This window comes from Pseudopipra pipra, chromosome 9, assembly GCF_036250125.1.
Source record: "Pseudopipra pipra isolate bDixPip1 chromosome 9, bDixPip1.hap1, whole genome shotgun sequence".
In the NCBI taxonomy this organism is placed as follows: domain Eukaryota; kingdom Metazoa; phylum Chordata; class Aves; order Passeriformes; family Pipridae; genus Pseudopipra; species Pseudopipra pipra.
This window is the reverse complement of record NC_087557.1, coordinates 12,451,317-12,479,008: the sequence shown is the minus strand read 5'-3', so window position 1 is coordinate 12,479,008 and position 27,692 is coordinate 12,451,317. Positions and strand designations below refer to the sequence as shown.

Below are 27,692 nucleotides of genomic sequence, written 5' to 3'. Positions count from 1 at the left end.
GCCATTTAACTGTGCATATTTTCAACTTCTCCCATTTCAGACTACTATTTTTACTATGTAATTTGGACCTTGCTCTTGTCCTTCAATGGCAGGAGATACCAATAAGCACACACAATGTTTTAGCTTATCTCTTATAGAAAAGAAGGTGTACCTGTTATTAAAAAGTGGGCATAAATGTTACCTTTTCTAATACATGAATCATAAAGGTGAGACACTTTGTGTCCTGTATTTGATGTCCATTAAGTATTCAATGCTCGGTAACATTTCCTATTGGCAATGCCATTCAAATGAGCAGAGCCACTTTCCCAGAAAGCTGGATGGTTGATTTTTCTATATCCATTTTTTTTAGAGTTACCTTTCTTATTAGAGCTTTCTTCAAATAGCAGCTGTAGAGTGAAGGACTCTAACATTTGCATTTTTTGGTGGTGGTGTCCTTTTTTCCCCCAAATGTAAACATAGATTGATACCAGGCAAATTAATGTTTCATTAGACCTTATTATTTTTTCCATTCCATATATTAAACACATCACAACTACAAAACAGTTCTTTCTTCTTGAGAACACTGTATCAAAATTTCCAATACATCATTTGAAAGAATACTTGTAACAAAACGATGTTAAATATTTGTATTTCGGTCAAGGTTTTCCCTGGGATTTTTAGGGGACTGGACACAAGACAGTGTTCATTCTCTTGTGTTCCTTTATTCCAGACAGTGAGAACATATAAGTGCAAATAGACAGAGTCAAAAATGGGTATCTTTTTTCAGGGTTCATCTTCCTCAGGAAGCAGTCATCAAGGAAAGCCAGTAAGGATATTCTTCTTTCAGTATTCTGCAACCAAGTCAGAAATGTGGATATTGGTTTTTAAAATAGATAACAGTAATGAGGGTGAAATTTAAAATTATGTTACAATGGTAAATGTCTGAAAAAAATTACCAAAAAGATTGGAATATTTTGTTCAAACTTGAACCTTAGGATGAGGCAGCATTTATTCCTCCCATAGCAAAGTTTTTATATACTCTGTCACTTACTCATAGGAGTATGTTTGGATCATTCTGATAAGAATGATGTATTTAAATATCAGGGTAACTGTTTCAGTTTCAAACTCTGCAGTTCAGTCAATGGCACATTGCTTTGACACATTCCTCTGAAACTGTTCATGGAATAAAGAGAACATAGCTGTGCTTACTCAAGACCATTCAATTAAAATAGGGGAGGAAAGTGCAACAAAAATGGTAAAATCAAAGTCAATATCAAATCTAATGCTATCCAGGGCATTTTCAAGACTGCTGTGTGCTCTTTGGACACTGTTCACTTGGAGTCTCATACTACAAAATTAAATGGTTTATAATTATTTTACAGGGTGGCTCTGGCTCAGGAAGCACTTATTCTGGAAAACAGGTAAGAATACTTTCATCACAGCCTTTTCATCTTCTTTTCTTAGTAAAGAAACCTGGGTGGTAGGTAGAGCAATTTTAGGATGATTTGGTCTTAAGAGAACATTCTGTATTAGTTCCATTTATATTAGAGCATATTTAAAGAAACCACTGTGGAAAATATGGCCTCAGCCTGGGAAAGCAATTTCAGTGTCAGTTATATTTTAAATCTAAATCTCTCTTGTTTCAGATTTCAGTTAGGGGCCTTGTTACATTTTTCTGTCCTCTGTTTTTTAAATTCTTGTTCTCTGTGTAGATTTTATAGACTGTGCTCAGTTAATCCTTCACTTTTTTTTTTTTTAGTAAGCTAGATTCTTGAGTTTTTAGCTGGCAGGTTACCTGGTTTCACACTTGATTTTTTTGTTTTGTTTTCAGTACTCATCAATTTTTTAATGTCCTCTTTCAATTATAGAGATGGAAAACTCTGTATCAAATATGATAAGGGAATGAGAGAAAAATAGACTTTTGTCTTTCCATCAGTTTTAGCTGAAACTTTCAGATGTACCACGAGACAGAGTACATAACTAAAACTATTTGCTTTATCAATGCAAAGCAATTTTCCTCTTGAACAAATTAAACCCATGCTGTGGGTTAAGGTAATCAAAACTTTTGCAGACAAAAACTGTTTTCAAAACCATTGTGTGGGAACACTTGTAGATTTATTTGTTTGTTTGTTTTCAACAGTCACCTTCCTCTGGAGGCAGTCAAGTGGTAAGCACTTTTCTTCTTTGTAGGTTCTACTGGTTTCTTCCTATACCTATCACAGAAAATTGAAACTGTTGTTTATACTGTGAGGTATCTATCAAATTTCCTGTATCTGAATAACCATTTGAGAAGACATGTGCAACATAATAAATGGGAATAGTATCGACAAAAATGAAGAAAAGTGGGACCACAGAGGTGTTTTCCACGTTTGTCCCTGCCTATCACTTGAAAACTGAACACCTGTTGATTTACGGGCACTATGGATGTGACACATGATCTTTTTAACATCAGAAGTGCCTACATAATAGAAGGAGCCAATAGGAAAAGATTTCTCTGAAACTTTCTGTGCTTTTATAATAGTGATAAATAGAACTATTTTGAAATGGGTTTATCAAATTTCTCTCTTTTTTTATAGAGCTCTGCTGGGAAACACTCCACTCCCCAACTCCTGATGTTATTCAGTGTTTTGAGTGCCTTTGCTCTCTCTGCTGCCACATCAAAATGGTCTATATGAACCTCTGAAGAGCTGTTTGACAACCTAAACATGGATTATATTCCATATTATTAGATTAATTACTTAATGTAAGAAAAAAAATATCCTTAAGTCAAATTGTCAGATGCTACTTGGCTGTTATGTTGCATGTCTAGCTGATATGTCATGCCTTTCATTAGTTTACCTCTGGTTTTAGTCATTAGTAGATATCATTAGTTTTGTCAGTGTTTTAGGCATCATTTTAAGAGAGCATATTGTACCCCACCTGTATGATTTATTTGTATTTCTGACAGGGAATGCGATGAACACCTGCCTGAAATGACTGGTGTGACAAATGAACACTTAGAAAGTATTTGGTTATTAACCAAAGTGGACGAGGTCAAATAAATCGTTATAGATGCGAGCTGAGCACTGTGCCTGGTTATTATCACATAAAATAAGGCCAGCATAAACATCTGATAAGCAGTTCTCCATGGGACAGAACAAAAGATGCTAAAATAGTATCAGAGTATTGGTTTTAGTCTGTTGTAATCAGATGTGAGTTCAACAGGGAGAACTGCAAAGCAAAAAAAAATAACTCCATGGGACTGAAATTTTGGGGAGTTAACTAAAGTTTATTCATTAAAAAAGCGTAACAGCTCAGAGCAAAGAAATGCTGAACTCTGTTCAAACCAATGGCAAATGTCTAGAGTTCTGTAGAGAGGCATAGGAGGCAGATATAACCCAGATTAGGTTGATAGCCTAAAGCTGCTGAAAACCAAGGCCTTTTCCCTTGGGAAGGAATGGAAAATTAATTAAATTCATAAAACTGATAAGATCTTGGCTCCTTTTTTCAAGTATTTAGTCTAACCTGTGATACCTGAAATATCTGACAGTTTAATTTCAAGAATGATGCTGACATCTGCAAGCAGGTACAGTCAGTGTGGTCACTGAAAGATCATGGCCCATTTTTGAGTTCAGGAGCAGTTCCACACTTTGAAGCAAACTCTTTTGGAGCTGCCAGAGCCTTCTGTTTGGTGTTAACAAAGTGCATTCTCCTAAAGCATACTTCTAATGAATGTCTTATAAAACACATACCTACTATTAAAATTACCTTTATTAGTAGTGTGCTTGTCTCTCGTGGTTTACTATTGTAATTGGTGGGACAGGTTTCTGTTCCAGTTCTGTGGGGCCTGGATTTCACCCAGTTTTGATGTGCTATGCTGTCCTTTGCCAACCATTGGGAAATCAACTCCTAATTTAAGCATAAAGTTTTGCCTAAATATGATCTTCAAAACTTGGTGGCCAATTCGCTTCTTTGCCCAGCGTAGTGCCGTTCTCTATGGCAGGTCCGCACCTGCATCCGAGCCAGCCTTGCCCCTCTTACAAATCCGTGTCACAAGTGCCCCTTTATGCCGCCGGCGGGCCCCGGCCCGCGGGGAGCTCGCTGGGAGGTGGCAGGGGCTCCAGCCCAGGGCTCAGCCCCCCGCCCCGCGGGGCCCAGCCATGCCCTGCCCGGGGCCCGGCCCGGCCCCGCCGCTCCCGCCTGGCCCGGCCCGGGCGGGGCGCGCTGCCGCCGCGGCCCTGGGAACGGAGCGGGCGGGGCTCGGCTGCAGCCGGAGCCTTTGCGGGACGGGACCGCGGCGCCCGGAAGCCCCGGAGCTGAGGGAGCCGGGCCGGGCCGGCGGCGAGGGGCGAGCGGGGCCCGGCGGGCGCAGGTGGGAGCAGAGCCCGGCCGGGGCCGCCCCGCGGAGAGCGGGGCCGTGCCGGAGGGAGCGAGCCGAGGGAGGCCTGTGCTGCGCGAGGAGGAGGCGTTTGGGGTCGGTGGATGGGGCGGGAAGAGAGTCTGTGGGAGCAGGCTGGGGAGGGGAAGGGTGGGATCGGAGAGACGCTGAGGGAAATGTGTGGGTGTGGAGCGGTTCGGGCAGAGGGAGGGGAGGGCGCAGGTGAAGTCTCTGCGGGGAGGCGGCTGTGTGTGAAGTTGGGAGGGGGCGCGGAGCTCGTCGGAGCTGTGTTGGTGTGCCGAGCTTGGCGCTCAGGGCGCCGCTGGGGCTCTGCTGAGAAGATGCTCAGTGATGCAGAGCTGCGTGTAAAGTTATCAGAAATGCACACTTTACAAAGTATTTGCGTGGTATCACGATTTCATACCAGGTTTTTGAAATGAGAAACGCTCTAGCAGTACAGCGCTTGTGGATTAAGTGAGAAACCCAGAGGATGCAGAGATAATGAATGTAATAATGCATATTATGGAATAAACTGGAAGGTAAAAGATAAATGCCAGAATGTACGGCAAGTTGTTTCATTTTATTGAATCCCATAAACTGTGTTTTAAACCACAGTGAGGAAGACAGGTTCCAGAGAAAAGCTTTTAAAGGAATGACTGGGTGGAGTAGACTGACACAGCTTTCAGCAATGGAGGGCTGTGTTATTTGGGACATAAAGAACATACACAACAAACCTTTCTAAAACTGAGTGAGAACCACAGTGGGAAGTTTATTTGTCAGGTGGCCTCTACACAGAGGGGTTGAGATCTAAAAAAACGTTTACTTTTCAACAAACGTGCAGAATGACAAAATGGGTCTTAGAATGAACATTAAGTGATGGACTGGGGGGTTGCCTTTCTCCGTAGGCACTGCACTTGACTCACCTGAATTCTGTGTCTGCACTGAGGCTGCAGGTGAGTTTGAGGGAGGTGACAGTTGTGAAGAAAGTGATTTATAATAACCTCTTCCTTTAGAAACTGAAGCTTGTTATTCCCTTGTACATTGTTAGGCCTTGTGAGAACTCATGATTTAAAATCACATGTGGGATAAGGATCCACTGGTTTGGGGATGTGTGATGTTCTCATTTGTAGAAGTAATATGTGCGGCAAAAAGAACGATTTTGGGAAAGGCTGGTTGTAGTAAGTAGAGATTTGCATTCTTTAGAGTGCTGTATTCTTAGGAGTGACTCTGTCTAACAATCCTACAGGCTGCCTACATGGCCTCATTCCTTGTGCAAGTTACACTGGTGTTTGCAATAACAGGAAAAAGGCAGGGATCATCTGAACCAAGTACCTTTGGGATTCAAGTCACATGTGTCTGCTTAAAGCAGTTCTGGATTTGGCAGTCTTAAGTGAGGACAACACATCCTTATCTTTGGGACAGGCTTGCTAGGTACAGTGATTCCTTCCATATTATTCTTGAATTGCTTGCGACCTGGGCTCATTCTTCACGAGTTGCTTCAGTTCACACCAAATGCCTGCTGCTTGCACGGGTTCCGGGCCTTGACTGGAACTCAGAAGACTGCACAGCTGAATCACATCAATGGAGAGTGTCTCTAGAGGGGAGGAGAGGTTCTTAAGATCTGTACTTCTTAGGATCTAGTATAATAATGTCAGATGGTTAGGAGTTCAGGATTTTGCCACTGGGGTTTTGAACCTTGTCCTTTATATTTATACCCCTTCAATACACTGTTCAGCTGTCTAATTTTATTTGCAATTGCTAGCTTTCTACAATGTCTACAGATTTATCTTCACTGTAGTATCTAGTTTGGGTTACTCTACTCCAAGTAGGTCACCTTTATTGAGGGTACCTGCGTTGCCTTGAGCACCCAGACTTGATTTGTAATTCATAAACGGCACAAGTGTAAGCTGTGGCTGAACCCGAACTGGATTAAATGTTCGGTCTCCCAGCACCTTATATCAAGCTCTGTCATTGGCTTGATACATCTGCAGGAGTTGCACTCCAGCAGTCCTTCAGTTCATGGCATTGCACTCCTGCTGGAGGAGGGATGGGCATTTGAACTAAAACTGAGAACTGAACGTCTCCTTGCTCACAGAGTCTGGATGTGACTGTGAGATCTATCTATACTGTGATCTATACAATGAATGCAGTGTGTGTACTGTGTGAATGAGTGAGGCACTTCAGGCAGGTTGTATCAAATTTCTGTGCTGGCAGGCAGAGTTTAGCTTAATGACTGCTATGTCAATATAAAACTATTGCAGTACTGTGTAGAGTTGAAGGCTTCATCTTACAAGAAATGCTGGTGTTAACATTTAGCTCAGTGAGGGCCTGAATTTCCAGAACGCTGAATATTTATACTCAATATGTCATTTGTATAATATTCATCAAACCAAATTCTCATCAGAAAAAAAATATCTGAACTTTGGCGTCTTAGGTTTGGTGTAAAGGATAAAGGGGTGGGCTTAAAGAGCACTTAGCCACAAATCTCACATTTAAGATTCATAATGCCCAACTCTTCCTGTCTGATACATAGATTAGAAAGGTGATTTTTTTTCCTGTGAAAGAAAGAAAGAAACAAACAGAAAACCTTTGCGAGATCATAAAAAAGCTCAGTGAGGTTCCCTTTCTGCTAGGTTTTCTGTCAACCTGTAAGAAAACCTTACCTGATTCCCAAGCAATTTATAGCATTCTCTGAAATTGGACTTCAATTAATAGTTAATATGTAATTGCATTCCTTTTGTTAACTTGGCAATGAGGGAATTTCCTGGTTGAGTGATAAGCCAGTGAATCACTGATATAGTCTCCACTATCTTTGTAAAAAGCTGAGGTTTTGGAGCAAAGTTTAAAAGAAATCATTGGTTGATCTTTAACAGTTACCATTTAATGTGTAACTGCTCTGTGCTTAAGTGCACTTGCCAGTTCTAAGAAGCATCTGCATGATTTTAAAATGGGCAAGTGTTGTGGTTTAACCCCAGCTGGAATTAAGCCCCACACTGGCTCACTCTCCATAGTGGGATGGGGGAGAGAATCAAAAGGGTAAAAGCGAGAAAACTTGTGGGTTGAGACAAAGACAGCTTAGCAGGTAAAGCAGAATCCACACATGCAAGCAAAGCAAACCAAAGAATTCATTCACCACACGCAATGGGCAGGCAGCCACCTCCAGGAAAGCCAGACTCCATGCCTAACGGTGACTTGGGAAGACAAACACCATCACTCTGAACATCCCTTCTTTCCTTCTTCTTCCTCCAGCTTTATAAGCTGAGTAGACTCCATATGGTATGCGATATCCCTTGGGTCAGCTGGGGTCAGCTTTCCTGGCTCTGTCCCCTCCCAACTCCTTGTGCACTCCCAGCCTCCTCACTGGTGGGGTGGGAAGCAGAAAAGTGTAAGCACTGCTCAGCAGTAGCAAAAAGATCCTTGTGTTACCAACACTTTTCAGCACAAATCCCAAACACAGCCCCGTATCAGCTACTATGAGGAAAATGAACTCTACCCCAGCCAAAACCAGCACACCAAGATAGGGCTGTGGCAAGAGAGATGACGTTGCAGGAGCAAGGTCCGCCAGTCATCTACTGTGTTGTACTTGATATCCTTGTCGTGAAAGTTATTTGAATGCAGTTATGTTTTTAATTTGTTTTCACCAGTTAAGAATTTTTTTTTTATGTCAGTGGAGAAATTGGAAATACTGCCTGAAGGAAACCTTCATGTGAAAAAAGTCTTTGCTCCTCAGTTTCTTCTAGAAGAGTACAGAAAAAACTTTAGGATTTGCTTTTAACAACGCTTCTGAAGAAGTGGACAAGCTCTAAGAGAAGCATAGCTTTTTTATTTTATTTGTAGTGTACTGAATACACTTTATAATGTATTCAGCAAGAAGAATGGGTAACAAACTGGAAAACAAAACAAAGAGCAAGGTAAGTTTTAAAATAATAAAGTGAGTTGCAGTGATTTAGTTGGAAAATGCCATGTATTTGGGGAGAAATAGCTGATAATTATAGATAGCTTATGGGTGGGAACAAAGAAGAAACCTATCTCCAGTATGAGGAAAATGGCAAACATAATAGTGACATTTTAAAGTGAGAAATACAAGGTTTAATATTATTAGAAATGTTAATAGCATGGTTTATTAAGATTACACAGACATGGCAGATTATGTCTTGTGGGGTGAGGGGAGAAAGAAGTGCACTGTTGAATGGTAGCAGAACAAATTTGGCAGGTAAAATATTCACATGTATGTAAAAATATACTTCAGAACCCAGTTCAGCAGCAGTTGACTAGATTTGGAAAGGTCTCTGCAGCCTCAGTACCATCTGGGGCATTTATCATAGGATCATAGAGTGGTTTGGGTTGGAAAGAACCTTAAAGATTGTCTGGTTCCAACTCCCCTGCCATGGACAGGGACACCTTCCACTAGATCAGGTTGCTCAAAGGCCCATCCAACCTGGCCTTGGACACTTACAATGACAGAGTTGCTGCAGTTCTCTGAGCAGCCTGTTCATGGACTACCCCAGCCCATGTCCAGGACCTTACGCTTGGCCTTGTTGACCTTCATGAGGTTCCTTCCACCCATTTATTTTCCATCCATATATTTTTAGCATTAGATACTACTTTCGGTGAAAAGAAGGCTAATTCCAATAGAAAGAATATTTATGGAATAGAACTTTGCTCTGAGGAATGTAGTTGTGTTACAGAGTGACGTGTTACTTGTGTGTTATCCAGCACAGGCAACAGGGCAATGCATGTGCAAAAGCACAGGAGTTTTATAAAAATAGGTTCTTCAGGTTCTGAGTCAGCTCTTACTCCACCTCCCAGTTATGTGTTTCCTTTGTTGACAGCTTATGGTATTTGTATAGTGTAGCATCAGCACTGGGTTCACATTCCATTGGAGAAATAGAACACAATCCTGTTTCTTTAATCTGCTATCCTGATTCCAAAGCAAATGCCCAGGAAATGTGTCCATACCTGTTCCACTGCAATGAAATAGCATGCTTTACTTTCCACTCTAGTTTTCCTTCCATAAGGCAGACTCGATCAGTGTTTATTTTCTGGCGCATCCCATATGCAGAATTTGGTATACTGGCACACAAAACTTATGCTTTGCCTTTGACAGTTTTAAGAGGCTGATTGTCTGCTAGTTGGCTTTGTTTTTTAAATAATATGCAAATACGTTTTGTTTGAGTTAAGCAATGTTAAATTGATTAATCATAAAATGGAATAAGAGCTAGGAATAATAACTCATGTAACTTGGCTTTTTATTCTAAAAGACTGTCAACAGTGAAAACATTTCACATCTAGGCTGGAAGGAATTTAATTCACATAATGTCATCACTATGAAGATTGGAAGCATAATAGTAGTTAGTATATTTTCCTTTTCTAACTTTAACTTTCCTTGTGACAGAGTTGGGAGGAGTAAAGAAACAGTTGCCAGTAGAGGTTATTTTCATGTCAAAACTTTTGGTGAATGTAACCTGATTTTCTGTTATGGGACTTAGCGTAGTATCCATCTGTATTTTATCCACCTGTGTGTTCTGAAGTTGAACTTTGCATGGTTGTAAATCCCATCTTGGCTTCCTGCATATTGACTCCTGTATAGCCCTGCCTTCCTGTGGCTATAGGGTGTGTCTCCATGGTACACTGAATATATGACACAGAGGCAGCTGGCTTGTTTTTTCACCTAGACTAATAGAAGCAAAGAGTAATGAACCTTGTCCCTGAGGTAACAGATGTGTTAGGCTACATTACAGTCAATGAGCTGCAGGTCCTTAGCACACTGTAAGGTACAGTTCAAAAGACATTGAGCTAATGGGACCCCTCAACTTCCAGTATTTTGAATTAGCAAACCTAAATCTGAGTTTTCGAACAGATGCACCCACCAGAGTACTGAGTAGTGCATCCAAAGCCCAGTAAGAAATCTGAGTTGTAACTCTGTACAGGAAACTTTAATTTCATTATTGGCTTAAAAAAATCAGTGTGGGCTGTTACTAAGACAATAGTTCATTTATTCTGTGCCTGCTCAGGCTGTTGCTGTGAGGGGAGCAGGAGCTCATGGCAGCAAGCAAGCAATTACACCTCTGGCAGTAATCTGTTAATCTAAAGCTGCTCTGAAACTGCAGTTGAAGACAGCTCAGCTGTTTGGAGTTCAATACTTGGCTCTTTTTCTGGATCCAGTTCCCAGTTTGCACAGAGTTCTATAAATTGATATGCAGCTCTTTTAAAGGGAGCAGGAAAGCTGATAAGATGTTATGTGTGCTTAGTAGAGGGTGGTTATATCATTGGCATACGTTTCAGGACTCTAGTTCCTGCTCTGTGAACCAGCTTGTAAGTACAGTGGGAGACTTCACACCCTTTTTCTCTACAAGCCTGTCTTTTTGACCACTGACTTTTAACAAAAAATCCTTATTTCAAGCTATCACACTGGACACTTAGAATCCATTTTGTATGAATGTTTGAAACTCTGAAACTGTTTTAGTGAATTATGGTAAAGAAATGTTTCCTGCTACTGGCACCTTTTTGAGACACATTGACTGGGGAAAGTTCACTTTTTTATCATGATTACTAAGGAAGACAAGACAGTAGTTCAAGATAATGTTGTGGTATGTATTCCTTATGGCTTTGCTGATGGGCTTATCAAACTGTTGTGCTTGTTGTTATGTTTTCATGCTGATTGCTTTGGTACTTGCTCATAAAACAGCATACTAGTGATTTATTTACTAAAATTACATTTTAAACTGCTTCATAAATAGGTGGTTGTATTTCAGTAAGAAATTATTGTGAACATTATTTTTAATATTGTGACCTGTTTTGAAGGTTAAGGAATTGATATCTAATAATTTTGAACGTTTGTAAAACCCTTTGTCACTTTATAGGTTCACAGAATGCAGAAATTTGGGTCCAAGTCAGGAAACATGTGTGTTCTCATTATCTGTATTTTGTTCAGAAGCATTTTGAAAACTGAAAACCAAAAAGTTTAAAAACTTATTTATCTGCAAGTGTGCTTTCATGAAAATCAGTGTTGTTCATTTTAGCAATGTATTGCTCTTTGTGTTTCCTGTTTGTCAGATCTCAATACTAAAAAAAAAAGAGGTAAATGGAAAAGGTGAAAGAAATTGTTCAGGTTGGCTCACATAAATGTTGGTTTTCTCTAGTATCATAGCCAGGCCTTTCAGTGAAATTCAGTTCTGTGTTTTCTCTCAGTGGATTTTTTTCTTTCCCTTTTTCTCTGTCTTCTCTATTGTGGTGGTATTTCCCTAGAGAGTGTGATCTCTGACCTTGCATGTCCCCTCTTCATCCCTGTATAGAAACTGTTCTTCTGTTTCTCCTCCTTGTTCTCAGCTGTAGCAAATTTATTCTTCAAAGTTTTTGTTCTTCAACTAACAATCTCTATTTTGTTGTTGAGGATGCTAATTCCACAGTTAATGTGCTCATGTAAAGGATTATTGCACCAGAACCAGTGGAAAACATCAGCAAATCTCAAATATTGTCTTCAGCTTTCTTTTTGATACTTTATATTTGTCTGGTTTATATTGTTCAGTGCAGTTGCATCTTTAGTATTTGTTTCTTAGATACAAAATCTTCCTGTTAAGATTCCTTAAAGGAACCTTGTGTATTTCTTCCTCAGTTTCTGCATCCTGACATGTTTTTCTTCCTTCTTTGCCAGTATGCTTTTAAACATATTTTTTACAGCCGCATGATTCTTGAGATTAACAATTTTATTGTGTAGGATACAAGTATGTACTTTATATCTTTGTGGCTGTTGGCAGTTCTCACCTGTTTGCAGGTTACCACAGTGTCTCCTAAGTGTCCATTACATGTAGGTAATAATTTGACTTGGAATACAGGACTGGAGAAAATCCATAAATGCTTAGAGACAAGATAAAGGCAAGTCAGAAATATTTGAAAAGTAGAACTCTCCAAATGTCTGTAACTATAGCAATGAAATGGATCTTGAGCTGGAGAAATGCAATCAGCAAGAAACAGCTTCAGATCCAGCTAGAAATATTTAGAAGTACCTGTATGTTCTTCAGCAGTGTGTACAAAGTTAGACAGTTAATGAGCCAGAAATTGTGTGTCTGTAGGTGTGGGACATGCACAGGGACAGCTCTGGCATGTGCATCCAGTAAATGTGACATCTCTAGGCTTCTAAAACTGAGAACCACATTCGTTGTCTTGACTTATTACTGTTTTTCTTTTTGCTTGAAAACATATTCGTTAACTTCCAGTTACTGATTTGATTTTACTTTGGCATTATAAAAAACTGCTCTGGTTTTGAGTAAGTGGGCAGTGAAGGCAGTAGTAGTTATTTTTTATAGAAAGCATTAGTTTTTGTGCATATGGAAATTCTTCTTAATATGAAGAAAATTATGATATTCTGAGTAGCACTGAGCTTTTTTAAAATTTCCTTGTAATATATTGTGCTTGCAAAATGAACATTACTGTCTCTATTAGACTCCTGCACTAAGTTAATGCTTTAATTGGTGACAAATTGCAAAGAAAACTGAATCAACTTGGTGGAAGTTTATGGTAGACATGAAGATGATGCAGCTTTACTAAGATAAGGTTTGTGGTAGTCAGTGCAGTATGAGAAAGTAGGTGCGGTCACCTGGTCATCCATATTCAATTAATGTTTTTCTGAGCAGGATAATCAGCAGGGCAGGTTTCCTGCTGTCTCCCCTGCAGCTCCTCCTGCAGCTCCTCCATCACGTCTTCCTATCCAGCCCTGCTTTCCCACAACTCTCCCTTCCCCTCCTCATCCGGCATGCCTCTCATTTTCATGTAAAGCAGCCCAGCCCTCACCCTGTGCTGTGCTGGCGCGGTGCCCTCTGGCCAGGCAGGGACTGCAACCTGGCAGGCTTTGGAGCGGGGAAGAGTGAGAAGATCCCTTCGATCAGGGAACGGCTCATTCCAGCAGGGCATTCTGCTGTACCACAGTGTGGGCCTTTTTCACCTCGAAAATACCTTCTGAGCCTTCACCTACACAAAGAAACCGGCAATTTGGATCCATGAAACTTGAGAGTAAAACCAGTTAGTGGAAAGCTAATTATGAGTTAACAGTTCTTATTTTACTTTATTATTTTTATTACAGATAAAATAAATTTAATTTCATTTCTCTATTAATTAACACTTCTCCTAATATTCTGATATATCTCCCCATTTGTATTCATGTATTTGAAAAACGTTGTTAAAGTGTTTTTTGTTTTTTAAATATCAGCTTTGTGTTTTCCTTTGACTGAGCTCCCTGGATAACTTTTTAAAATGTGCTTATTCACAGTACCTACAATATTATGTTTGGGTTTGTTTTTTTATTCTGTTTCAGAAAGAAAAAAGTCAAGAAATGTCTGCCAATTTAAAGTACCTTTCCTTGGGTATCCTGGTTTTTCAGACCACAAGTTTAGTCTTGACCATGCGTTATTCTCGGACACTGAAAGAAGAAGGACCTCGTTACTTATCCTCTACTGCAGTAGTTATTGCTGAACTTCTGAAGATTTTGGCCTGTGTTCTATTGGTCTACAAAGACAGCAGTATGTGTCAAATTTTGCACCAAGTAATTTTCTTAATCAATATGCTGTATTGTAGTGGCAACTGCAAAGCAGCCATGTGAGTACAGGCGTACAACAAAGCATTTCCCTTCTCCTTGTGTAAGAAATAGTCTTGGAAAGATATTAATGATACTGTATATTTGCTGAAGAAAGTTCTTTTTAAAGAATGTGGGTACTGAGGAGTGCAAGAATGAATTTTCTGCTAACAACTCAAAGTTTGTGTTTGCTCAGGCTTTTTAAGAAATCCATATGTAGAAGTAGGAAAAAATGAGAAGCCTTAAGTGTGTTCAAAGCATGAGTGATAATTTAGAAGCCCATAATAAACAGCAGATGAAGGAAGGAAGAAGCAATTTCATTGTTTTACAGGAAGAATCACAGTTTTAAGCTCAAAAAAAGTGTATTCAGATTTACTCTATTTCTTATTTTATACATTTTAAGCTGAATTTATCTGGTTCCTGGGCACATATATTTGATTTTCAACAGCTTAAAAATATCATTGTATATGCATAAATATTGATGACACTCTAGGATTCTAAATATGTATTTTTTGGTGATACCCTTTGATGTATTATCTTCAAATACTGATACGGTTTCAAAAAGTTTCAAGACTTGTGAACGTCAAGCAAACATAGATAGTATTTTGATAGTATCACTTGATACTATTTGGGCAACCATTTTAAGAACAGAGCATTGCTATTTCTCTTTTTTCCCCTTCTCCTTTTAATGAATGTCTGTTTCTTTTATTGTTTCTTTGGGTAGAGTGCAATTTACGGACTCTGAACAGAGTGCTGCATGATGAAATCCTTAATAAACCCATGGAAACTCTTAAACTTGCTATTCCTTCAGGAATTTACACTCTTCAGAACAACTTGCTATATGTAGCATTGTCAAACCTAGATGCAGCCACTTACCAGGTATTGTATATTTGCAATTCTCTGCAAGTTTTAAAAAAAAAAAAATCCCATGAATTATGCAGTAGTAACAGTTTCTGGTTCTTCTAGGTTACGTACCAACTGAAAATTCTCACCACAGCATTGTTTTCTGTGTCCATGTTGAGCAAGAAATTGGGTGTATACCAGTGGCTGTCATTAGTAATATTGATGACAGGAGTGGCATTTGTACAGGTAAATGTTAGCAGGTGGCTTGTGCTCTTTTAATGTGTTTATTCAAGGAACGTGGATTTCTCTACTGATTATACAGCTTTCTGATCCCATCAGCTGCACACGAGCACCAGAGTGTAGTCAGGAACTGCGAATCACAACTGGCCAGGTCTGGAAGACACCAGAAATGGGTCAAAGGCAGAAGATAACACCTCTTTTGCAACCCAGTGCTCTACTGTAGAATGTGACAGGGCCTCTGGAGCAACCTGCAAGTAATAATGATAGCAATGTTTATTAGCACATTTCTTCAGACAGTAGGAATTCACAGGTCTTCTCTGCCAGGACAGGCCAGGCTCACTTCATCATATGGTTGGCAAATTTACTTGAACTATTTCAAAAGGCAAAACTGACCTCAGGTGTAAATAGTGCAGGCACCAGAGTTTGTAGTTTTCAGAGAGCAGTATCATGGCATGAGAGAATTGGCTAGGAATTTTTAGCAGATTTTAGCATGTCCTAGGAATTTTTATTTTTAAATGTAAGGATTTGAAAGAAGATATGATGATTAAATTCAGTAATTAAAAATGAGAACAAAGCATTCTAACAGTATTTAACAGGCTCCTCAGTATGTTTTTGTCTGTGGCATTGCATTTTATTCAGTTGGCATTAGACACATTGCAGGATTTAACTAGTCTGCATAGTCGCTGAAGAGGGGCACATGCAAAATACAGTTCGCCCCATCCTAAAGACAGCTGATGTAAGTAGCTTTCTGATGTACTTCTGTTTGTAACCAACTGTTTGTTGGGTGGCACAAATTGGTGCCTGTGAATGACCATGATAAGTCACACCGGGATTCATAAGCAGTTCTGGCTTATAAGACATAAATCCTGCACCTGTTTAAATTGATGAGTAGTCTCCCAGTTCAGACAATAGCTTTGCAGTCCTTTAAAAGTATTTATGGTGCAAAATGCCAAACTAGACAAGCATGTGATTGTCTCTATTGAGTAACTGTTACTGTTGCTAGAGAACAAATATGCATTTTATAGATGCTTAGGACTGGATTTAATCAGTGAATTTTGTATAACTGTTTTTACGTCCAGTGGCCTTCAGACTCTCAAGCAACACCTGCTAAGGAGCATTCAGCAGGGTCGCAGTTTGTGGGGCTGATCGCAGTGCTCATAGCCTGCTTTTCTAGTGGCTTTGCTGGGGTTTATTTTGAGAAAATTTTAAAGGAAACTAAGCAGTCTGTGTGGATCAGAAACATTCAGCTTGGTAAGTTTATTTTTAATATCTGTTAAAGATACTACATTCTGAAGAATTAAGATAAATGTGCAAAATGTATGTATATATAAAAAAATCACATTTTAGTATGCTGCATAAATACTATTTTAAAACCAAAAGTATAAACTCTGCTAGATAGAATTCTAGCACTTACTTTCTGATCTCAGCCTAGTTCTTCATTTAATTTTTTAATAGAGTATCTGTAAGTTTGTACAGAGTCTGTCAATTGAATTTATGTTTTAAAATTTTATAAAGGATATTATTATATGCAGGATTCTGCATATCCTCTGTGTTTAAAAAGATTGTCTTCACTAATTTAGATCTGATAAACGTAGTAATCATTTTTCCAAACAAAGCAAAACTGCTTTGTTTGTGAATAAAGTTGAGATAGCGAATTATAATTATTTCAGTACAAAAGTCAGTTTGTTTTAGTTGTCTGTATAATCACTGGAGAGAGGCAATTGCAAAAGACAGTTCATCTTAACTATTTTAATGCCCTTACCTATTATGCACCTGTTAGTAAGAGAATGCCTTCTATTTCCAAAGTAGTTCTGGGTCTTCTAGACCCAAGATATTAATGACAACAGAAATGATCTGTGTTCCTGAATGAGTTTTCCCTCAGAGCAATCTTGTCCAGTTTATAGGGTTTGAAACGTGAAGTTCAGTAGAATATGTTTTCTGTACAAAAATAATTTTTTCCCATTTGATAGAAGAACACTATACTCACCAAATTATAAACCTTCTAGTTTTATCTGAATTTCTTTTTTTGACATTAAGTCTCTACTAGAAAATATTCACCATGTTTGAGACTGGTTCAGGAGAATCCCACTGTGAAGATCCTAATCTTAATTGGCAAACTGCTAATTGCTGCTCTTGCTCTGTCAGAGACTCTCCTCCACTAAATGTTCTCCCTGTTTTTCTCTTCAGGTTATAGTGTGACTTCAGCCTTCAGTCATGGCTTGTTTCAGGGAAACTGAAATTGTGTTTAAGTGAATTTTGCTATATGCCATAAACAAAAATCACACTGTTCCAGTAGAGAGCAATGGAAGATAAGTATGTAAGGATATCCTCATGGAAACAGTCAAAACTTGTTATTAGTATGGAGAACAGCTTTTGAAAGAGAATAGCAAACTGATTGCATTTGGATGTGATGGTATTGCAAGTGGCAGTCCAGTTTGAGAAGCAGAAATATATGAGCAGCCCTTGAGGATAGGGAACCTGTTTGCACATTTTTCACATGAAGCTTTTAAATCAGTTTTGTACTTTCAGGATTTTTTGGCAGCATATTTGGATTGATGGGCGTATACATTTATGATGGAGAACAATTGTCAAAGAATGGATTTTTTCAAGGATATAATAAACTCACTTGGGTGGTGGTTGTTCTACAGGTGAGATACCTTGTATCCCATGTTTCTGTGAAGGCACTTAGGATTTACTCTTCTGTAAATGACTGGGGAAACTAATGGGTGTCATTGAGGCTACTGAGAATCCTATAGTCAAAAGTCCAATCTATGACTATTAGAATAAACCTCTAAATGAAAACCTGGAAAATATATAGCAAGTATCTGATTAAGTATTGTGCAACTTAAAGCATGTAAGCATTACTTATTTTGTGATGTTTAAAATATATATATATATTTATATGCCCTTCCTCCTGTGGCTAAAAATGTATAGTACAAGCATTTCCACTCATTAATGGTGGTAATATGATCAACAGTTTCTTTAATGGGGAAAGAACTACTCCAATATTTGTTTTCAACAGTGCATATCCATAATATTAAATAAATTTATTGCTCCTAAACATAGACAAAAGCTTTTCCTAAAGTAAGTGCATGGTGTTAAAATAGATGCCGTCTGTTAAATTATCAGTTTGTGAATCCAAACCTCACTATTTTTTCAGGCACTTGGGGGACTGGTAATTGCTGCTGTTATAAAATATGCAGACAACATTTTAAAAGGATTTGCAACTTCTCTCTCTATTATACTGTCAACACTGATCTCCTATTTCTGGCTGCAAGATTTTGTCCCTACAAGGTAAGAATTATTTTCCGTATATGCTGGAAAAAAAAATAACCAACAGCCCAAGCCACACTCTCAGAATGTTTAGGTACCACTTGCACATCGAAGTTTAGTTTCGTAGCATAACCAGTGGCTAGTTTTTTCAGCCCGGTTGTTCCGGTGCCGTTTGCAGCGGGGTCAGGAGTCGCTGCCCGGCGGATCCCGGCGGTGTGGCCGCTCCCTGCGGCCGTTCCCGGTCGGTCCCTTCCCGAGCCCGAGCCCGCGGGTCCCGCCGGGCGCGCCCCCTGGCGGCGGCCCGTGGCAGGGGAGGTCACCGCTCCGCGTGTCCCGGGCGGGGACAGGGACAGGGACAGCACCTCCCGCACTGCCTCCGTCTCTCCAGCTCACCGCAGTCTCTGCAGTCACGCACCCGTGGAAGTCACACTGCAGCACTGAGTTGCCCAAGGGCACCCAGAACCCCGAAGGCAGAGCCTTTTCTAAATGCCACACTGTATTTAGTAGTGAAAACACTCAGCCAAGAAAGAAAGTGCTTGGTTTGTGCTTCTAGGCTGGGGACACTGTGTCCTGATGTTCTCTCAGTGAGATTGCCGTGGCTCTCTGCACCTCAGGTTTTGTACATGGGTAGGTTCAGAACAGTGCTTGTCTTGGCAGTGCATGTTAATCTATGGAGTGTAGAAGTCATAATCCCACCTCCAGATATATTAGGATTTTGCTTATAATTGACCAACACCCCTCCCTTATGTTACACATACTCATAGCATAAAAATATTTTTAATAATATTTACAATTGTTGTATCTGGTACAAAGGAACATGTTTTTATTAAAAATATGTAAGTGCAATACTGTGGTCTCTTCTAACCTTACCCATTCTGTGATCCTGTAATATTACCAGGGCTTTACTTAAACATTCCAAAAAGGAAGTAGAGCAACTATTTAGGCTTAAAAAGTGGAAGACCTTGAACTTAAAGTATAAGTAGCTTGTATTTGTCTCATTAAAATGAGTGTACAAAGTGGTTTAAGAATTTCTGTGTGCTCAAATGGAAACTTAATAAGTTACTTAACAGCTTCAGCAAACATGTTGAAAGGGAAACAGTGGTAAATAATTAGATTAAATAGAGCCATGTAGCAGCATGTAGAACTTGAAGCCATCTCTTTTAATAAAACTTCGTCAACTTGAGTTAGTCAAACTTAATCTTTAGTATGTTGCTTATGCTAACTGAATATATTTGCTCTGAAACTGTATAATTGTTCCTATCGTGTCAACAAACACTTTTGATTGGAGTAATAGACATAAAGTACTTAAATGCTTGAACATGTTGCAATGGGCCATGCCCAGAAGTAGGGGAACAGTGTTCTCTGGAGGATTATCATGTCATGTGCCGAAGTTTTCTTAGCATTTGGTTCAGAAGATCAAATTGTCAACGTTGTCATGTTTTTATGAGAAGGTTCTTTTCTAAAATTTGTACTGATCATCTGTGGGCTTTGGATATTTTGTATCAGACTTGTAACTATCAAAACAACTTGAAAGGCCCATATGACACAATACAAAAAATGCCTTTATTAATTTTCCTGACATAAATATTTATGTACCTGCCAAAAATTAGTTTATACTGACTTGCAAACTAGTTCTTGGGCCACGGTAATTTGTTTTGACATAAGCTTTAGATTTTAAAGCAAACACAGCTCCAACAACATGAAGCATGTAAGATGTTAAAAGGGGCTGGGTGACCACGGTAGTAACACTTCAACTCCTGCTTGCATTTTGCACACAGCTTTAGGTAAAAGATAAAAAAAATAAAAAAACCCAAACAAAAAGATTGCTTTTGACAATTGTTCCATGAAATTATAATTTTAATTTTCAGAGTATGTCAGTATAATGATACATTAATTTGTAGTTATAAGTTTCTTATTACAACTTCCTGCATCCTTCCAAAATAAATATATGCAAATTATTTTGTTCTTTATAAATTGGACAAAAATAATTTATCTCTCTGTTTTCCTCATGAAAAAATGTCCTTTCTTTTGATTGTATTGCATAAATAGATTTGCATCAACTGAAACAAACTTTTTTTCCTATCCCTGTTCTATTCAGTGTCTTTTTCTTCGGAGCCATCCTTGTAATAGCAGCTACTTTCCTATACGGTTATGATCCCAAACCTGCAGGAAATCCCATTAAGGCATAGCAGACTTCCTCATCAACCTGCTTCTCAAGATCATGCACTGGGGCCTTGCTAGCAATGGCATGTGGGAAGTGTCATTGTGCACTGCAAGGAAAGAGTTACTGCCCTGAATGTACTGAAGAAAAGCTGATGAGTAGCTCTGGAAACCAGAGGGTTACAGGTGGATGATGACACTGATCTGTAACAGGGGGGGAAGGGGAATGCCCAGTGCAACTTGCTAATAAAAACTTGAAAGGAACCAAAAGTTTCCAAGAAACTACAATTAGGAATGTTTACAGCTTTGACAGCGATTGCATCAAAAGAATTTACTGTATTGACTGCTGCAGAAATATGTCCTATGCACTCTTTGAAAGAGCACATGACAACGTTGTCAGATTGTATGTTTTTGCGATTTGATTATATTTAATCTTAGTAAATGTTTTTAACTGTTTGTCTATTTACATGTAATGAGCTGAACATCGTAGTTCTAAAGTGATGGTTCTGATTAGGTATTCCTTGTTATAACTGTGAAAATTGAAGTATGATTGAAAGACACTTTCACAATATCAAATATTTTTATATTTTTAGAAAGCTGATTTAATAACAGAAATCTGTTATTAAATGATAATATTATAATTCTGTTGCTTATATAAAAGTATTGTAAGAATGTTAACATTCTCACCGAAGTACACAAAGGGAGAAATTCAGAGTGAAAGCTGGAAATCCATGTTGATACTCCAGCCTTCATCAGCCTGTAGTGTTCCAACAGATGGAATAACTCTGGGAACACCAGCTGGAGGTCGCCGCACTAACCTGGGAGTAAGATTAGGGTTATGATGGGTGCTTGCTCAGATGTAATGTTCATTCTTGTTATTTTTATTGATTATAAATCAACTTTTTGGTAGAACCTTAAAAGTAGTTTTTATGTTTTAAATACTGTCTGAAGATTTTCTTTAAACCAAAATTTAAAAAAAAAAGCCCATAATAAACATTTTAAAGGCATTATTGTTGTCTGTAAGCTCCATCTGGAGCTATTAAGGTATAGTATCTGTATACTGTACTGTCCTTTGTTACAGAGGAGTTTTTTAAACAAGTGTTGTTTACTCATGAACTCTCCAGTGCTTTTTCTGTGCATTTCTATGTAATGGCTTACTTAGAGTTTTGGCGGGTTTTTTTTAATTATTATTTTATTCTGGGAGTCCTTGAGCCAACAAACCAAAATGGTTTCTCTGGAGCTATTCAGTCTAATAATGGAATTACTTTAATAGGAAACATAATTAAAAAGTAATTAATTGTGCAATGGCTAAATATGAAAGCATTCTGTTGGTCTGTTTAAAAAAAAAACAAAACAACTTCACAAAGAGACCTTGATGCAGTTAGATCAATTAGACTATTATGAACACTTCACTTGAAGTATTTGCATTTAGTCAGAAACACCAAAAAAAATCTGGAACTAATAAGCTGTCTTAAAAATCACTGGTTTTCAGGAGAGTATTCACAGTGGATACTAACGTAGTGACTCTTACCCACATGTTACATGGTGGTATGCATTTATACAAAAACTTATCAGGAGTCCCTTACCAGTAAAATGACAAGTGGTAAAAACATCTTACTTCCCTTGTTTCCCCCCACCTGATGCTCTCTCTTCTGTCTTGTGCTAAAGAAAACGTGTTAAAGAGAAAAGCGTTTTAGAATGTTTACTGAAGTACCTCATCCAATTCACAAGGAGATTCTGGAGGAGTGTTCTGAGATTTCTTAATGAAGTGTTGTAAATGGGAAAGGAAGAATTCTACTTATGTCAGTCAAGTAAAAACAGTGTTTTTCTTCTGTTGGCAATTAGGTGTGTTATCACGGTTTTGTTTGTTTATTGTATCAGAGCAAGACATAAAAGAACCGTCAGAGTTATGCCAAGGCCTTGCTAAGCTTTGTGAACAGTGAATCTGTCCCAGCATGTTGTCATTGCAGGAGCTTTGTGACTTAGCAGTCAAACCGATCTTGTAGTACCCTAAATTGCCATCCTGTGTTAGTATTATATCTTCTGCCTATAGCATTCAATGTGGCAAAATCTGTGAAAAATTCCATGTGGTGATTTCTGCACTGCAGTGCACAGGAGGCGAGATGCGTGCGTGGAACAGCGGCTCACAGTGGTGCTTGGGGCCGAGTGGGAAGTGTTTGTAGTCATATCTGATTTGGAGTTTGGCCTACACAGTGATACTTTTAATTTCATGAATCGCAGTACTGAATGTGTTCAGGTGATACAGTTGATACTTCAGTTGATACTACGGTTGATACAGGTGATACTTCCTTGAGGAACATCTCCAAAAAAACACAAGTAGCAGGTTGAGAACACTTTAAAGCCAGTTGTACAGGAAGGAACCAAACAGGCCAAATAATCACCATGTTGCTGGAGCTCTATTATATGTAAACCCAGTTTTAATATTTCAGGTGCACCTGTCAATATTTGTCAGTAAGGATCAGTTTATAGGAAAGAATGGGAATATGTGCTCTTTGCTTTGGAATAGGATGTCATGCAGCTTTGGAAGACAGTGCTGTCCTAAGGAACAGTAAATCCTGTCTGTAGATGAGTGACTCTTCCGTGCTTGCAGCTGACAGTCCTATTAAGTAGAGGGACAGATCTCTTCATACACTTGTTGCTGTAAAGGAAAAATGAATTTGCATTTTAACTGTGTTTCCTTAGCCTTTGACAGGGCGAGAACAAAAAGGATTTGAGGAGGGTTTACTGATTTCTGTAACCTTTGCAAACTGAGAGCATATGCACATTTTCTCACTGAGATATTTTTGTATTTGTATTTTTTTTTTAAAGCAGTTTTAAGTCTATAACTCATTAACTAACCAAAGAGGCATAGCTAGGACAGAGCATTGGGAAGTAGTGGATGGTGTGCTTTGAGTCTGCCCTAAAAGCAATCTGTAGGAGTCTGAGTTTCCAAAAATAAACTTGATTTTCTGAACTACTTTTCTGACTTTTAGATAATGGTTTTGTTTAGTTGTATATTTAGCAGGCTAACCTATACTTGGCAGAATTTTATTTAAATATTTAAAAAGTTGTAGCTAGGTATTTATTTGCAATAACTTGAATTATGTGATTTTTTTTTTTTTAAGACTTGCAGAATGGGAATACTAGTATTTATTGAATATTTGGATATTTGGTAGTTTTATTTGAGTATCTCTGGGATACATGATAAATTGTCAAATAACAATAAATTTAGAACTGTCTTCAAAGCAAAATAAATCAGTTCTGTAGTGAAAAACTTGAGTCTAATAAAGTAAAATAAACTTTTTACATTGTATTTCTACGCTGTCCACGAGTGCCCAATAATCTTTTTTCTCAAAGAATGGAGATAAAAGTTCTATTCAACTTCATTGTTTTAGACAAACCATGAGAAAACCTCCTTTTTTGTTTGCTTTAATAAAGGGTAGATTAATGTTCTAGATTTTGCTTCTACAAGATAACACCTTTGGTTTTTACTGCAACTTTGTAGTAACTATTGTTTTATTTCCCCTCCCCCAAAAATCTCATTTTCATAGCCTGTGCTTGCATTTCATTTACTCATACAGTCCTCTCACTTTTAGTAGTACATAATTGTTTTGTGTTCCTAACTTATTTCTATGTCTGTAATTCAAGATACTGTCATAGATTCTGTTGAATTGTTTTTAAATTGATAAAGGAAATATTGCCTTTCTTCTGGTTTTCATTGTCAGTAACTTTCATATTTTGATATCTGTCCAATCTGCTGTGCATGTTGTGTTGTATTTAAGCAATTGTCATTTTCCAAATTTGAACTTGTTGCTCGTTTTCTTCCTGGTGACAATAGTTCTTGCTGGATATTGTGTTGAGGAGGATTATTCATTGTTTTCTTATCTGAAATCTATGTTTTGTAAGAACGAGATATTTGTGTATTAGAAGGTAATGTTTATCTGTAACATGGTATTATACCATATATATGGTAATGTATCATTACCTAAGGTGGTTTATTACTGTAAGAAAGTCCAAGAAGTGTTTCCTTGCCTTTATTTTAATAGTTCTGTTCATTTTCAATGCTGATTATTTCCCAGAGGAAGTGACTAGAGAGTTCTGCTCTTTCCAGGTAAGCTCATCATATGTTTTTAAATCTCTAGAATTAAGACATTTTTACTCCAAAAAAAAAAAAAAAAAAAAAAAAAAAAAAAAGCAGGGGAAAATGCAACAAAATACATGCAATTAGTTATATTGTATCTTCTGCTTCAGTTACTGTCCAAATTTCTGTTCAGTTGAATGTTAATTTTTTCTAATTGTTTCTCGGTAGCTGAATTATAACTCTTCCTAGAAGAAAAAAGAATCTGTCCTGAGGTGCCATTCAGCGCTTGTTCTTGAATGTCTGCTACATGTTTGCATCCGAGAGCAGACATGACAAACTAACTCTTTAACCTTCCATCGTCATTCTGGCTATAATTAGTTGTATTCATTTCATCAGCAATTTATAGCTCAGTAAGAATTGCTTATGCTAAGCACATGTTTGTATTTGCTGCCATAAGTATCACTTTTTTAGATTTTTTAAACTTTGTTCTTTATTGTAAATATATGAGCCCAAATATAGATCATATATTCAAATGTTGTAGTGAAGTTTTTAAGGTAGTCTTAGCTTTTTATATGTTGATGTCGATATTTATGTGTGATTACACTGAATACAGTTCTAATATATGGTGTTTCCAGACAATTTGGAAACTTTTTTTTTTTTTGGTATAACACTGCTGAACCATGGAATGCATCTTACATGACCTAACACAGTCTTTTTTTAAATCCATATTGAGGTAAAATACTGTATTTTTTTTTTATATGTGTAGATAATGCCACTATAGTAATAAACTAGTTAAAATTAAGCACTGCCTTTATTAGGAATATGATAAAAAACTGTTTGAGAGCATTGTAAAAGGAGAGGTTTGCCTTATGCGTGTTTTAGCAGAAATAAAACAATGTTTTAATTAACATGTACTATTTCAGAATATAATTTTGGCATAATTTTCTGTAAAATTCAGAAGGCTATTGTAAGATGTTTGTTAATGGTATCTTTTAACAACTTACTGAAATTTGCCAGCAATTTAATTTTGACTGAGACATGCTTCTTTTTGACCAGTGTCATGACTTCTTGTGAATCACATTCAAGCAGTGTTCTTGTGACTCTCTCTGTGCTCTTCTGGTCTGAAACCCCAGATCTCCTTGTCCTGAACTGGAGGTGGTAGGGAGTGCCTGGGTGTCAATATCAATTTATAGTGTGAGATGTGATTGTAAAACACTGTAACCCTTTCTAGAAGGAGCTATGTATCGCTATAATTTACAATATATCAAAGACCTGAACAGAGTTCACAAACACATTACTATAGATGATGGATAACATGTTTCTCTGTCCTTTCCAGAGATACATATAATAAAACTGGGTCGTTTCACCAGCAATTTTCGGGGCACTTGATTTCTATCCATTCCTTCTGTCAGTTTTGCTCTCATCTTATTGTTCAAATGCAATATGACTTAAACTGAAATTTTTAGGCCATTAGGTAACAGGAATTAATTATTCACCAGTTAAACAAAGGAGCATAGCTGGTACAGAGTACCAGTATAGGGGACACTATTCTTCCAGTTTGGCCTAAAAGCACTTCTGAGGAGTCTTAACTGAAACCATTGGAGCCATCATCTGCTTGTGCTTTTCATCCTGCTTCCAAAAGGATGTTAATGCCTTCTACAGCTAGTGGGCAGTATTATGTATTTACTTAGTAGAGAGGGTCAGGCACTACAGGTGTTTTGATGTAACAGACAGTTCTTGTTTCTCTTCTTCAGGAGTTTTGATGTTTGACAGGAATTTGTGTCTCATTTAAATAATGGCAGAGTGGATTATGTCAGGACTTGTGTATGTAAGTGGAGTTTGATATTTAAAAACTTGTAACTGGCTGAAATTCATGACAGCAAAGGCAAGTCATTTATCTAGAGTTTATTCTACATTTTCATTATTTGAATCATCTGCCCTGTCTACATGATCAAACTTGATTTTTAAAAGCATTTATTTTGAGATAATGACATCAGTAAGAGGGATTGGTCTAATATGAAGGTGTGGATAGTAAAACAGCTGTCTTATCAGCCTAGTTACCAAATGACTTTGCTGACATGGTGTAGTTGTGTTGATTTTTTTACATGAATCCCTTACATGTCACATACGTGTCTGTGTGTGACTTTCCCACCAAAATCTAAGCACTCTGAGGGATAGACTTGAAACTGGTATAGGACCTCTCTCCTTTTCAAGTAGAACCAGTGAGAAACTCTGGGACAGAATTGTCACATACTTGGTGTGATACATTAAGACTTGTAACAAATGACTGATAATAGCAACGACTGCAAACATCCTAGACCCACTTGACCCACACTTTGTATCATTAGCTGGAGTCTATTTGCCCTTGTCTCACCGCGAGTACCTCTGTTGGCCCCTGAGTGGGGCTGTGCCTCGGGAAGTTCTAAATTCCTTAAAAGTCGCATTATGATGAGACAAGGGTGCTTATCTTAAGTCTAAGAGTTTAACTTAAGGCTACTCGATCTTAAGCGGTGAGAGATTTACATCTCTTTGTTTACACGGTGGGAGCTGCAATCTGTACCTCAGGGGTGAGGTTCCACTGTTGCTAGGGAAGGGAGAGGATGCTCCACGTGTAGCTGACGTTTTGGGGGAAACGGATGTCGCAGGAGCTGAGGAGGTGAAGATAAGCAGCAAGAGGGTTGAAAGATGGAAGACTAAGTGAAAAAGAACATAGAGAAAAGACTGATATGTGGATACGGCCATGGAGAGTTGCGTCTGGTGGTGTTAATGCAGTAGTACAGGATGTGGACAGTTGTTGCTCTGTTTAGTGCTGCAGGATATCAGCAGAGAAGGCATTTATAAGCCACATGAAACCTAATAGTGCTCTAGTACACGTTTCTTCTCTGCTTATGGGCGTGCTGCCGTGGGAAAGCCGATCCTTATTATCTTATTATCTGAGGTAAATCAAAACCTGGAATGACCCGCCCGTTTGAAGGTGCTGGAGCTTTCATAAACTAAGTTTAAATCTTGATAGTAAGGAAACAGAATGTCTCCAGGCTGGATGTTTAGGATTAATTACATGTGTGGCTGTGTGCTTTGGCTCTAGAAATGCCAGGTATGTCCAGCACGAGCCGCCTTCCGTCGCTCCTCTCCCGGCAGCCCCCGCGGGTCCGGTTCGCTTGATGGTGACGGGCGCGCGCCGGGGGGCGATG

At 38.4% G+C, this 27,692-nt stretch overlaps 2 protein-coding genes and 2 long non-coding RNA genes across 48 annotated transcripts in view; 2 read left to right on the top strand and 2 right to left on the bottom strand.

Annotated features, from left to right (window-relative positions):
* Positions 1–3,041, top strand: part of LOC135418864 (hornerin-like) — a 53,964-nt gene extending 50,923 nt beyond the window's left edge. For 40 of the 41 annotated variants that reach the window (XM_064664635.1, XM_064664630.1, XM_064664624.1 and 37 more), the window contains 4 exons: positions 767–805; positions 1,362–1,400; positions 2,120–2,146; positions 2,556–3,041. In XM_064664635.1, the coding sequence (XP_064520705.1) occupies positions 767–805; positions 1,362–1,400; positions 2,120–2,146; positions 2,556–2,654 (204 nt within the window). In that variant the 3' untranslated portion in view covers positions 2,655–3,041. The remainder of the gene's footprint in view (positions 1–766; positions 806–1,361; positions 1,401–2,119; positions 2,147–2,555) is intronic. The other variant, XM_064664606.1, reaches the window with a different exon arrangement.
* On the bottom strand, positions 476–4,218 carry LOC135418874 (uncharacterized). The gene is made up of 2 exons (XR_010432710.1): positions 3,727–4,218; positions 476–830 (listed from the first exon to the last, which is right to left on the bottom strand). It is a non-coding gene; the product is annotated as an uncharacterized LOC135418874 (long non-coding RNA).
* A 16-nt stretch (positions 4,219–4,234) lies between these two features.
* Positions 4,235–25,874, top strand: SLC35A3 (solute carrier family 35 member A3). 5 transcript variants are annotated; one of them, XM_064664653.1, is made up of 9 exons: positions 7,157–8,247; positions 10,803–10,926; positions 13,647–13,851; positions 14,629–14,783; positions 14,871–14,993; positions 16,067–16,238; positions 17,517–17,635; positions 18,148–18,281; positions 20,359–25,874. In XM_064664653.1, exons 2-9 carry the CDS (start codon positions 10,882–10,884, stop codon positions 20,447–20,449), a joined length of 1,044 nt encoding a protein of 347 aa, XP_064520723.1. In that variant the 5' UTR covers positions 7,157–8,247; positions 10,803–10,881; the 3' UTR covers positions 20,450–25,874. The 5 variants fall into 5 exon arrangements, with proteins under 5 accessions (XP_064520720.1, XP_064520719.1, XP_064520723.1 ...); XM_064664650.1 differs by lacking the exons at positions 7,157–8,247; positions 10,803–10,926 and adding an exon at positions 4,235–4,330; XM_064664649.1 differs by lacking the exons at positions 7,157–8,247; positions 10,803–10,926 and adding an exon at positions 4,304–4,432.
* LOC135418875 (uncharacterized) lies at positions 22,831–26,877 on the bottom strand. The gene is made up of 2 exons (XR_010432711.1): positions 25,506–26,877; positions 22,831–23,079 (listed from the first exon to the last, which is right to left on the bottom strand). It is a non-coding gene; the product is annotated as an uncharacterized LOC135418875 (long non-coding RNA).
* Between the last annotated feature and the right edge of the window lie 815 nt (positions 26,878–27,692).